This window comes from Dipodomys spectabilis, unplaced genomic scaffold, assembly GCF_019054845.1.
Source record: "Dipodomys spectabilis isolate Male_0828 unplaced genomic scaffold, ASM1905484v1 ptg000175l, whole genome shotgun sequence".
In the NCBI taxonomy this organism is placed as follows: domain Eukaryota; kingdom Metazoa; phylum Chordata; class Mammalia; order Rodentia; family Heteromyidae; genus Dipodomys; species Dipodomys spectabilis.
The window spans coordinates 13864844-13877412 of NW_024870852.1; the positions used below are offsets into that span (position 1 = coordinate 13864844).

Genomic DNA, 12569 nt, shown 5'->3' on the forward strand with positions numbered 1-12569 from the left:
CTACTGTATTAATCCCTCTACGTAAAGTTTTGTTGTGTTCCTAACTAGTTCTTGGGTGCCAACCTAGTGTTTGCCTCAGGGCTTTTCTCACAATTACTTGAAAAATGCTCTTTGCCAGGTCTTTGCTTGTCTGCTCTTGGTTACTGGAGTACAACTAAATGTTACCATCAGGAGGGTAAGGAAAGGCACAAAAATGGAAGAAAAGGTCAATAAATGCAGCAGTGGTACTAGTCACTGTTGAACTACACAACTTGGGACAGGAGGGGAAAACGGAGAAAGCTAGGGAAGGGGTGACATTGTCCAAAAAAAAATGTGCTCTTCACCTCGCTTATGTACCATTCCTCTGTACATCACCTTTACAATAATAATTTTTTTTTTAGAAAATCACTGGTCTCCATTTTAGTTCTATTTTTTCCTTATCCCTAACATGCCTGTTTAACAAACTGAGCTTTTTAAGTAGAAAACCAAGTGTGGGTAATGAAGTAGTTTACTATGTCTTCATTTTTAAACCAAAACACAAATGAAGGTGGTTTATTTTGATCCCATTGTGTGACTGCCTTTCTGATTAGATTCCCTTTTATTTATTTTTTTATTTTTTTGGGTCCGGTCGTGGGGCCTGAACTCTGGGCCTGGGCGCTGTCCCTCAGCTCTTCAGCTCAAGGCTAGAGCTCTACCACTTGAGCCACAGCGCCACTTCCGGCTTTTTTTCTTTTTGCTTATGTGGTGCTGAGGAATCGAACCCAGGACCTCATGCATGCAAGGCAAGTGCTCTACCACTGAGCCACCTTCCCAGCCCTAGATTCCCTTTTATAGTTTAATATTTTGAGTTCCTGTAGAGCATGTGCTTTGAGCCTAATTAATGCCTTAATAGAAATTCCAAGATCAAAATGATTGTAGTGTACATTCTCCCAAATTAATTCAAAACATAAGCAATTCTAGACCACAAAATCAGGATTAGAAAGCACAATACAGTTCTAATTATGTTTTCAAAAATGCTTATTTCATTTTTAAATCCTTTGAAAACATTTATTTTGTCATTGTCCTTCATTTTGCTATGCTCTAAGCAGGCACTTAAGTTTGCAAATGCCTCTCTTAGGGAGAACTACTCATCTAATCTGTTTAAAAAGAAAAACAGTTGATAGTTCTCAAGAAGGGGCAAGACCTGACCTCATCATTCTTACTTTTCTCTTTTTTTGTTTGTTTGTTTTTTCTTTTTTTTAATTGTGAAAATACTGTACAGAGGGGTACAATTACATGAGCAAGATAATGAGTACATTTCTTATCAAGCATTGTAGCCTCCTCCTTTGTTTCCCCTTCCCATGTTTTTTGTTTGTTTTTTTATGAGCACCAAAACAAACATTAAAAAAACCAGAAAAATAGATATCTTAGTATAAGAGGAAAAAGCAAAACTTCAAGTACAAAAAGTGAGAATCTAAAATAATAAGATACAGACAGTCATAAATAAAGATACAGTCAGTAATAAATGAGGAACAGTACATTTTAATAGTTTTGATGAAAATAAAAATCAAATGACATTCTATTGGGCTAAAGTTTCAACATAACATGACAAAATTAAATGTCCAGAAACTTGTATTTAAAAAAAATTAACAAAATCATAAACCTATCTCTGAGAAGAGTTATATAAAAACAATGGAGGTTTTTGGATTAAGTAGACTTGTTAATATCACCATTAGGTACTTCTTAGCCCTTCCCAACTGCTGAGGTAGTTCAGTAAAAATTCCTTTGTCTCTTAATGCTTCTCAATGAATTTTAACACAATAAGCATAAATAGAGTAATCATGTGCTTGCTTATCTCTACCAGTTTTGTTACTTAAAAAATAAAAATCTCCCTATAGGGAAAGGGGTTATAGCATAAAATAATCAAAAAAAGGATTTATTCAACCTCTTATGTCACTGGAGATTTAAACTGTATCCTAAACTCAGCCTCTCAAAGCACAAACCCTTTTTTGGATTTTAAGTAAATTCATCCATTTTTAAATGCAGATATTTAAAGACAAGTATATTCTAGTCACTGAAAGTTTACTTTTGCTGTGAGACTGGAATAGTGCACAAGATACCACCAATTTTACATTTTGCTCTAATTCTATTTCAGTAGTAGAGGTATATTCTGACTAAAAAACAAAATTCCCTAGCTTTTTGAAAAGAAGTGTTCAACCTTGATCTAGGAACATGGCTTAACTGGAAGAGCACCTGCCTAGCAAGTGTGAGGTCCTGAGTTCAATCCCTTTTACTGCCAAAAGTGTTCAACCCTTGCTGTTGATAAATATTTAAGGCTCACTTTACAGCAGAAATTTGTTTGGAGTATGAACTCAGCAACTGAGATCAACTGTGGTAGATCTGAACTTATTCCCTTTTGAGGGAAAGAGGCTGGAGAATAACACAGCAAGCCAACCAATCAAGAAAATGGTCTTTGTTGCCAAAATATTTGGGTCTGAATCCTGGCTTTGCGATTTACTAGTTGTGTGACCCTGATCAAGTTATTTCTATGTTTGGTTCTTCAGCTTCTCCGTCTGCAAAATAGAGATGACACATATAAAGTAGTTACAAGCTTAAAAGAGTTCATTAATTATGTATTTAGATTCGAATAGGCTCTTTATTAACACTCAGTAAAATGGTATTTTTTGACAACATTGTAAGTGAATAGTTAAAAAGTGAGAGTATAGTTGGTTACATAGGACAAGAGGACAAGAAGAAAATGACAAAGGATGCATGCAACTGAACTTCTACGTTTTGGAATGAAGTTTAGCATCTGTGACCACTGTTGGAGTTTTTTTTTGTTTTTGTTTTTGTTTTTTTTTGGTCAGTTGTGGGGCCTGAACTCGGCCTGGGCGCTGTCCCTCAGCTCTTCAGCTCAAGGCTAGCACTCAACCACTTGAGTCACAGTGCCACTTCTGGCTTTTTCTGCTATGTGGTGCTGAGGAATCAAACCCACGGCCTCCTGCATGCAAGGCAAGCACTCTACCATTGAGCCACCTTCCCAGCCCTGTGACCACTCTTAACATACTCTTTTTTAAAATTTTTTTATTTTTTTTGGCCGGTCGTGGGGCTTGAACTCTGGGCCTGAGCGCTGTCCCTCAGCTCTTCAGCTCAAGGCAAGCGCTCTACCACTTGAGCTACAGCGCCACTTTCTGTTTTCTGGTGGTTTATTGGAGATAGGAGTCTCATGGTTTCTCCTGCCTGGGTTGGCTTTGAACCGTGATCCTCAAATCTCAGCCTCCTGAGTAGCTAGGATTACAGGCGTGAGCCACCAGTGCCCGGCTTCTTAACATACTCTTATCTGTGCGCTAAGGTGAAGAGTTAATCCACCAGGCCACTACAGCCTGCCTTTTAGGCCAAAATACCTGCTGGCCCCAGAGATGAAGACCTCTGTCCTGGGCAGTGAGCCAACTGAAGTACACTGTTAGGTTACATCCTTCAAACCATGAGAAATTATGATACGTCATGGAGAGATTGGTTTCTAAGTATGTTTTAGCAGAGGCATAGGAAGGATAGAAAGGATAAGGGGAGAGCAGTAGATTGTTGGGGTGTGGGTAAATACAAATTCATACATAATATTAGGTACTCAGGAGGCTGAGATCTGAGGATTGTGCTTCAAAGCAAGCCCAGACAGGAAAGTCTGTGAGACTTATTTCCAATTAGCCACCAGAAAACTGGAAGTGGCACTATGGCTCAAAGTAGTAGAGCACTAGCCTTGGGCAAAAGTTGCTCAGGACAGCCCAGGCCCTAAGTTTAAACCCAATGATTAATACATATATATATATATATATATATATATATATATATATATATATATATATACCATTCATTATTAGATGTGTCTATTTGCCATCTGCTATTTCCTTTCTCTTTCCCATACTCCTCTTTTGTCTTGAATAGTTTAGCTCTGATTTTCTGCTGTATGTTTCTTCACCAAATATGGGCTGGGATCAAACCAATACTAAGCATTTCTAAGTAGTCCAGTGTGTCTCTCAGGGATTTCTTGCCCTTATATTTGCAGTTTGCCAAGATATTCACTTGATACAAAGTAATCTCTCTTACTCTCTTAGTTTCTTCTTAGAAGAAAATATTCTCCACCTATTTCCTTCCTTGCTTGCTTCCTTCCTTCCTTCCTTTTTTTTTTTTTTTTCCAATCCTGCAGCTTGAACTCAGGGCCTGGGCATTGTCCCTGAGCCTGTCTGTGCTCAAGGCTAGCATTCTACCACTTGAGCCACAGTGCCACTTCCAGCTTTTTCTGTTTATGTGGTACTGAGGAATCGAACCCAGGGCCTCATGCATGCTAGGCAAGCACTCTACCACTAAACCACATTCCCAGCCCTCCATGTATTTTCCACTGGGACTTTATGGATGTTCTGATACAACTCAGTGACTCATTACATTTTTTACTATATCTGAGCAATCAAACCAAGACCTGCCCTCCTCGAATTACTCTAGCCACTTAAAAGTTTAAGGGCAAATATGGTAGAGGTTAATTAAGTGGGTGGAGCTGGCATCATGATGGCATTGCCTAGTGGAAAGGGGGGCTCATTAGTTGCTTCTGTTGTTTCTGAAATAATCACTGTTACCTGATGTTGCTTGTTTTGCATTTCTAGGTAGGGAGACAGCCCAGAAGTTTCCTCAACCAGCAAACTGTCTGCTCAGGCTCCAGTTCTCCTACCCTCTGGACTCGGAACAGAGCCTGGGAGGCAATGAGGCGCAGAGAGGGCTCAGGGTCTTGCAGCAGGTCTTTCAGAACTACATAATAAGAAATGGAGATTGGAGGTGAAAGCCTTTCAGGTCTCTGGAAATGAGCATTCTAGACCTCCCATAGAGATCACTTTTTAATAGTTGAGATGAGGGTCTAATGAACTTTTTGCTTGTGATTGCCTTAAAGTACAATAGTCCCTATCTCAGCTCCCAAGTAGGTAGCATTACAGATGTGAGCCATACCACCCAGCTTTCTGACCTTTCTTAAAATTTAACCTCTACTGTGTTTCACTGGGTAAGATGTAGTGAACTATTCTGGTTCATAAAGTAATGATTTTGGATTGTGAGACTTAGCATTTCATTTCATGACATTTTCTAACTGTAAAATGCCTTAAGTGAGAATAATAATTATTTGAGTGCTGACTCTGTAGAGCTCTGCAATTAAAGGAATTTTTCACTCCCAGACAATTCTGAAAACATGATTGTAAAAGAACTCTTTTAGTAAGTACATATAGCATATAGCTCAGTGATCTCTATGGTACTTGTAAGGTAGCATTGCAATTTTTAAAAACAGTATTTTTGGACAATGAGTTATTTCCTGACAAACTTTAAGAACTGTCTTTGAGACATTCACTTAAAGTAATTGGACTGAGACGAGATTGGCCTTTAGCTAAAGTTACCAAAGGTTTTATTGTTGCGTAAGTCAGGGTTTAGGGGTGCCAGAGTCTCAGTAGATGCCTAGTCACTGCCTCAGATACCTTCCAAAGTACAGGTGCCTTTCAAAACCAAGGAAATCATCACTTACCATTCTCTATCCATTCAGTACCCCTAATCCTGAGCTCACTGCGATCCATGAACTTTGATAAAAGCCCTAAATGCAGGATAAGGTCAATGAGTCTATGATTCCGCTTTTGCTGTTAAAAATTAAAACTTGAGTATTTAGTCATTTAAAAAAAAATGAGGCAGTTGGCTAAGTTGGCTTTAAGTAAGTAGGCAGGTTCCAAAACTGACTTCCAACTTCATGATAATTATTTATATATAACATAGCCCCTTTCTCCTAGAAGTGTTTTCCAGGTTTGCTTTGTTAATTATGTGATACTTGGCCTGGGAATGTGGCTTAGTGGTAGAATGCTTGCCTAGCATGCATGAAGCCATGGATTCAATTATTCAGTACCACATAAACAGAAAAGGCCAAAGTAGCACTGTGGTTCAAGTAGTAGAGCCATAGCCTGGAGCACAAAGAGGCTCAAGAACAGTGCCCAGGCCCTGGGTTCAAGCTCCAGGACTGGCCAAAAAAAAAAGGGGAGGGGACTACTCAACAACACAATTAGACAAAATATAGGATAGAAGTGACTAGAAATGAAAGGATTTTTTTTGTACCTACAAATAAGACTGCTGCTCTTCTGATAGGAAGTTTTGCATTCTTGGAGTACATCAATGTTTGGGCTAGGATGTTAATTTTCCCTTGGCATTTTTTTCCCTAAGGGAGGAAAAACGGGAGTATAAGGCAATGAGGTAGTAGCATTATGTTGATCAGCCTCACCATCATTTTTCAGGGTACCTCATGCATAGGATGGGAGAACAGGAATTTAATTTCATAGTGCTTATGACTTAACATGGACAGCTTATACTCTTATCCATTACAAGCACACATTTCCTGGTAGAAGTATTGTTATCAGTGTCATCAGTGCATCAAATACAGGTTTTCTACAGCACAGAAAAATAATCTCTAATGGAAAGCCAGACACCAGGACACCGTGAACTTCCTATCCTGGAAAGTGTGCTCAGAGACCACTTGGGTCCTACACAGGCCAGACATACAGAAGAATTCTAGGAATAGTCAGCTTCAGGGGTTTCCTAGGAGGATCCAGATGGTTCTGTGGTCCGTTTCTAGAAAATTATAGGTGCATATCCTATGTTGTGAGGAGAAAAGATGCCATCTGGATCTTGGCAGATTTTGGCTGCTGCCCAGCCCACAGCATAACACCTTTGCTTGGGGGCCATTAAACATGCTCTGATGGAAAGAAGAAAGTCAATCCATTCTATTAAGGAAATTATTAGAGATAATTATAAAGGCAACTCAAGTCCATTTCAGTTCAACCCACATGTAGCCTCTGGCCCAAGTTAGTAAAGCCCTAAGAATTTACCATTCTTCTCTATGAGGAAAGCAGCAGGGATTGGGCTAAGTAGAATATGAATTTGTGAGTCTATTGAGAGGGGACTATAGAAAACATAGTTACAGAATACAAAGCAGTTCACTGCTAGTGTGAAGAGGGATGGGAAATGTCTCCTGTTTTCCATGTTCCTCCATTAAAAACTATGTCAGAAAAAAAATGAAAAACAAGTATGTCAGCATGTTAGAGAATTAAAGCCATTATTTCTCACAAAGAAGTTGCAGATTGTCTCAACTTCATCAGGCTTTATGTACAAGGGGTCTTCACAGTACACTTCTTGGGGAAGCTTCCACTTCAGGAACTGGGCACATATAGTTAAGACTTGCCTGCTCTCCTGTGAAAAAAAAGATCATCATAGATCAACACTTTCAAACATGTTTTAGCTGAGGTGCCCTTTCTTCAATAAAACCCAAGTATCATGGGAAAAGCCTATAAGCTAAGAATTACCCTGTTGAAGTGAGGGGAGGGAAGGAACCAGAATCTTACCTAAATAAGACCCTATGGAGATCCATGAGCCCTGCAGGGTTCTGGAGAGGACATAGAAACTACTAGTCGCAAAAGGGAGAAGTATCAGATGTGGTCCCAGACCAAGGATATGGGTAGAGTCCCTCTTTCCCAGGCTCTAGATACAGGGCTCCCAGCCCTAGTTGTTGCTCCCATGCTATTTTTCTCTGACTCTTCACAGGTAAGTGCACCTTCTAATTTCGTATCATTCTTGGGGTATCTCTGGGTTGAAGAACTCTAGTGTTGACCTTCTTGATTTGAGATACTAAAGCAAAGCTGAAGAAGTGGTCCCCTTTCTGTGGTTTATTGCTCTCACAATGTGGCTCATGTATATTCAACACCACTGATGAGTTGCTACACAAGTATTTTATCTCAGGCACATGAGACTTTTGGACCATAAAATTTGTTTTGGGCCAGGCGCCGGTGGCTCACGCCTGTAATCCTAGCTACTCAGGAGGCTGAGATCTGAGGATCTCGGTTCAAAGCCAGCCCAGGCAGCAAAGTCCATGGAACTCATCCCCAATAAACACTCAGAAAACTGGATGTGGCACTGGAGCTCAAGTGGTAGAGCGCTCACCTTGAGCTGAAGAGCTGAGGGACAGTGCTCAGGCCCAGAGTTCAAGCCCCATAACCAACAACAACAAAAAAAATTGCTTTGGGGCTGGGTGTCAGTGGGTCACACCCTATAATCCTAGCTACTCAGGAGGCTGAGATCTGCGGATCACGGTTCAAAGCCAGCCTGAGCAGGAAAGTCCAAGAGACTCATCTCCAATAAACCACTAGAAAACCGGAAGTGGTGCTGTGGCTCAACTGGTAGAGCACTTGCCTTGAGCTGAAGAGCTGAGGGACAGCTCCCAGGCCCAGAGTTCAAGTCCCATAACTGACAAAATAAATAAAGTAATAAATTGTTAAACAAGTAGATGAACAATTTTTTTTCACTATTTGTTTTTTTTTTTTTTTGGTCGGCCGTGGGGCTTGAACTCTGGGCCTGGGCGCTGTCCCTCAGCTCTTCAGCTCAAGGCCAGCGCTCTACCACTTGAGCTACAGCGCCACTTCCGGTTTTCTGGTGGTTTATTGGAGATAGGAGTCTCACGGTCTCTCCTGCCCGGGCTGACTTTGAACTGTGATCCTCAGATCTCCTGAGTAGCTAGGATTATAGGCGTGAGCCACCAGCACCCGGCTACAATTTGTAAATGTCTAGTAAAGCTAAAACTATTCAGAAATTCAACTGTAGGGCTATGCCCTTAATAAGAACTCACACATGTGCCTAGGGAAATGTGTACATGAATGTTCATTACAGCATTGTAATAATACAAAACTGAACATTAAATATTCCCATCACACCAAATTTTGCTTGACATTCTTGTGGGTTTTTTTTTTTTTTGGGTCCAGTCGTGGGGCCTGAACTCTGGGCCTGGGCGCTGTCCCTCAGCTCTTCAGCTCAAGGCTAGCGCTCTACCACTTGAGCCATAGCACCACTTCTGGCTTTTTTCTTTTTGCTTATGTGGTGCTGAGGAATCGAACCCAGGGCCTCAGGCATGCAAGGCAAGCGCTCTACCACTGAGCCACCTTCCCAGCCCCTCTTGTGTTAATATAAGGTCCACCCTGGGAAGGAGGGGCAGACTCCTCCCCTCTCTTGGCTAAGTTTATGAGTAGTACCTGTGTCACCTAGGTAACTACACACCTGGAAGTAGTCACCTCCCTCTCCCCCGAGGTCACATCCCGTCACACTTCCCATCGCTCGGTAGACGGGTCCCAGTCCTTGAGGTCACATTTGTATCCATTGGCCAAAACTCCCCCACTTGGCCATAACATCTCCCCACCCTTGGCCTAAATAAGTCCTGGCTCAGAGATGGGTCACCCCTTGCAGCCATGGGTGGACCTTACAATTATTATTTTTTATGTCTTAAGACCTTCTATGTTGTGTCATTGGTACATCTTCAGCATCTTGCTTTTTTCTCGTTTTTTCTTTTTGTTGGTCGTGGGGCTTGAACTCAGGACTTGAGTGCTATACCTGAGCTTTTTTGTTCAAGGCTAGCACTCTACCAACTTGGAGCCACAGTGCTAATTCTGGTTTTCTGGTGGTTAACTGGAGATGAGAGTCTCACAAACTTTTCCTGCCCAGGTTGGCTTTGAATTGCAATCCTCAGATGGCATTCTCCTGAGTAGCTAGGATTACAGGTGTGAGCCACCAATGCCCGGCTTTGCTTTTTCCTTGTTTAACATATTTATCTATCATGTAGTGTAGCTCTAAATCACTTATTTTCATTACTATATGGAATTTCACCATATAATTAACATATAATTATGTTATGTTTTCTGTTTGACTCCTTAAGACATTGATTGCTTAAGACTACCCTCTGAAGACCCTGGAGGTGGCTAGAGGTAGTTCAGAGTTTGTAGGGAAATAACCTAGAGCTTTGGCTGCCGTAGGATTTGCCTGATTGCCAAGGTCTGGAAAAAATATAAGTGGGGATATATGAATACTTCCACATAGCTATAAACCCTGCGTTACATGCTTGGAAAGCTCTGTTCAATACTTGATGGAGATCTGAAATTTTTTTTTTTTGGGTCCCGTCGTGGGGCCTGAACTCTGGGCCTGGGCACTGTCCCTTAACTCTTCAGCTCAAGGCTAGCACTCTACCACAGCGCCACTTCTAGCTTTTTTTTTTTTTCCTGCTTATGTGGTGCTGAGGAATCAAACCCAGGGCCTCATGCATACAAGGCAAGCACTCTACCACTGAGCCACCTTCCCAGCCCCTGAAATGTTTTTTACTTACAGCTCTAGAGCCACAAACCTTTCCCTACAACAAGTTACCAAGAACCACTCTTAATCTGAATTTAAAATCTTGACTTTCATTTTAGTAAGGGTACAAGAAGGCAAGAGCTCCAGTATTCTTCTAGAATATCTATGGTCTAAACTTTCCTTTCCAGGATACTGTAATTGGTAGTTATGGCATGTTGGACTGAGGCTGAATGTGACAGATGGTAACATTTCAGCCTTCCACCTTCTACCAAATTAAGACTAGGAAGGCTTAAATGGAAAACCTTAGCAAAAAACCCATGAAGATTTAGGGGAGAGAAAGTCTTCTCAAGAGTAGTAATAGCTGGGCGTCAGTGGCTCAGGCCTATAATCCTAGCTACTCAGGAGGCCGAGATCTGAGGATCAAAGTTCAAAGCCAGCCCAGGCAGCAAAGTCCATGAGACTCTTATCTCCAATAAACTACCAGAAACCAGAAGTGCTGGGGCTCAAGTGGTGGAGCACTTGCCTTGAGTTGAAGAGCTGAGGGACGGCACCTAGGCCCAGAGTTCAATCCTCACGACTGACCAAAAACAGAAAAAAAAAGAGTAGCTTCTCTGACCATCAACCCCAATGCAAGTTGTCTCAAAGCCATGAGGTAGTCTTTGAAGTGAAAGAAGAAGAGTATTTGTCATCAGTAGAGTTTGTTGAGGTAGGCACTATAGGTAGGGCTGGGTGGTAGGTTGAGTATGATGGTAAGTCCTCAAAGAGGACTGATACATAGCTCTAACTACAAAGGGCCAAAATTCTTGCCGGGTGCTGGTGGCTCACACCTGTAATCCTAGCTACTCAGGAGGCTGAGATCTGAGGATGGCAGTTCAAAGCCAGCCCAAGCAGCAAAGTCCGTGAATTTGTTATCTCCAGTAAATCACTCAGAAAACCAGAAGTGGTCTGTGGCTCAAGTGGTAGAGTGCTAGCCTTGAGCTGAAGAGTTGAGGGTCAGTGCCCAAGCCCAGAGTTCAAGCCCCATGAATGAAAAGAAATTAGGGGCAAAATTTTATACAGTTCTCTTAAGCAAAATAATGAAAAGATAGCCCTGTGCCAAAGGATAATGGAACATGGAACAAGATGGTACTACTATGTCCCACCCCTCAAAGATAGAACACTAATTTTCAAAGGTGGGTCTGAGTTTAGAGTTATTTGGGGCTGAAGTGTTAAGAATTATTTGGGGATGAAAGCAGTAGTCAGCAGGTATCACCTGAGCTATGGCATCATTTTCATCCTGAGAATACAGCAGTAGTGGGACCAGGCTTTCCAGGACTTGTTTCTCTGCATTCTTCTTATATGTGTGTTTCACAGACTTTATAGAGGCTCCAAAGAGGGTCATGGAGAAACGATGAACATCCGGTCTCAGCTATCAAGAGAGTATCCACAAAGTTGGAGCTCACTAATCACATTCATGCTCAGTTTATTAGAACTCTAGGTGAGTTAACTACTTAGCTACATGTAGTTGAGGACAAGAAACCAAATATTTATCGAGGCAGCAAAATCTGCTATTTGGGACTTTATAAATAAGAAATGGTCATTGTCACACACCTGTCATTGCTTAAGCTTAATGGTATTAATGACTAATAAAGATATTAAGTGTTCACACAAGTTCTTTTGCTGAAATTCAAAATTCTAATCTTGGCATGTTTTACTTCTTCAAATATGCCGCTCATTATGCTCTATGTATTTATTTTTCAAAAGTCTTTGGGATTTGGGACAAGTACATGAGTATGTTCTCAACTGTTCCTTGAGAGCAAAGACAGTTTTCTCTTCTATATTCTCCCCTCCCACAAAGTGGAGTAATGCCTTAGTAAGTTTCCATGCCTCAAGCTGCTGCTTCATTTTTTTTTTTTTTCTTCCCCAGTCCTGGGGCTTGAGGGGCCTGGGCACTGTCCCTAAGCTTCTTTTGCTGTTTATGTGGTACTGAGGAATGAAACCTATGGCTTCATGCATGCTAGGCAAGCACTCTACCGCTAAGCCACCCTCAAGCTTTTTTTTTTTTTTTGTCGGTCATGGGGCTTGAACTCTGGGCCTGGGCGCTGTCCCTCAGCTCTTCAGCTCAAGGCGAGCGCTCTACCACTTGAGCTACAGCGCCACTTCCGGTTTTCTAGTGGTTTATTGGAGATAGGAGTCTCACGGTCTTTCCCTGCCCGGGCTGGCTTTGAACCGCAATTCTCAGATCTCAGCCTCCTGAGTAGCTAGGATTACAGGTGTGAGCCACCGGCGCCCGGCCCTCAAGCTTCTTTTTTATCTGAAAACTAACAATAACACCAGCCATACCAACATGATAGATTGCCTGGAAAGATATGTTTTGTGGTTGGTTTGGGTTTTTTGTGTGTGTATGCTGAGGTTTAAGCTCAGGCGTTCATATTTACAAGACAGGCACTCTTACTACTGAG

The 12569-nt window shown here is 41.6% G+C and overlaps 1 protein-coding gene across 1 annotated transcript in view; it reads right to left on the reverse strand.

The window, feature by feature from the left end:
• Positions 1-2185: 2185 nt before the first annotated feature.
• Mroh8 (maestro heat like repeat family member 8) overlaps positions 2186-12569 on the reverse strand; it is a 56734-nt gene continuing 46350 nt past the window's right edge. Inside the window, exons 19-24 of the mRNA XM_042694421.1 lie at positions 11381-11536; positions 7090-7212; positions 6085-6184; positions 5510-5575; positions 4584-4752; positions 2186-2531 (exon numbers count right to left, since the gene is read on the reverse strand). Of these exons, the coding sequence (XP_042550355.1) occupies positions 4607-4752; positions 5510-5575; positions 6085-6184; positions 7090-7212; positions 11381-11536 (591 nt within the window). The 3' untranslated portion in view covers positions 2186-2531; positions 4584-4606. The remainder of the gene's footprint in view (positions 2532-4583; positions 4753-5509; positions 5576-6084; positions 6185-7089; positions 7213-11380; positions 11537-12569) is intronic.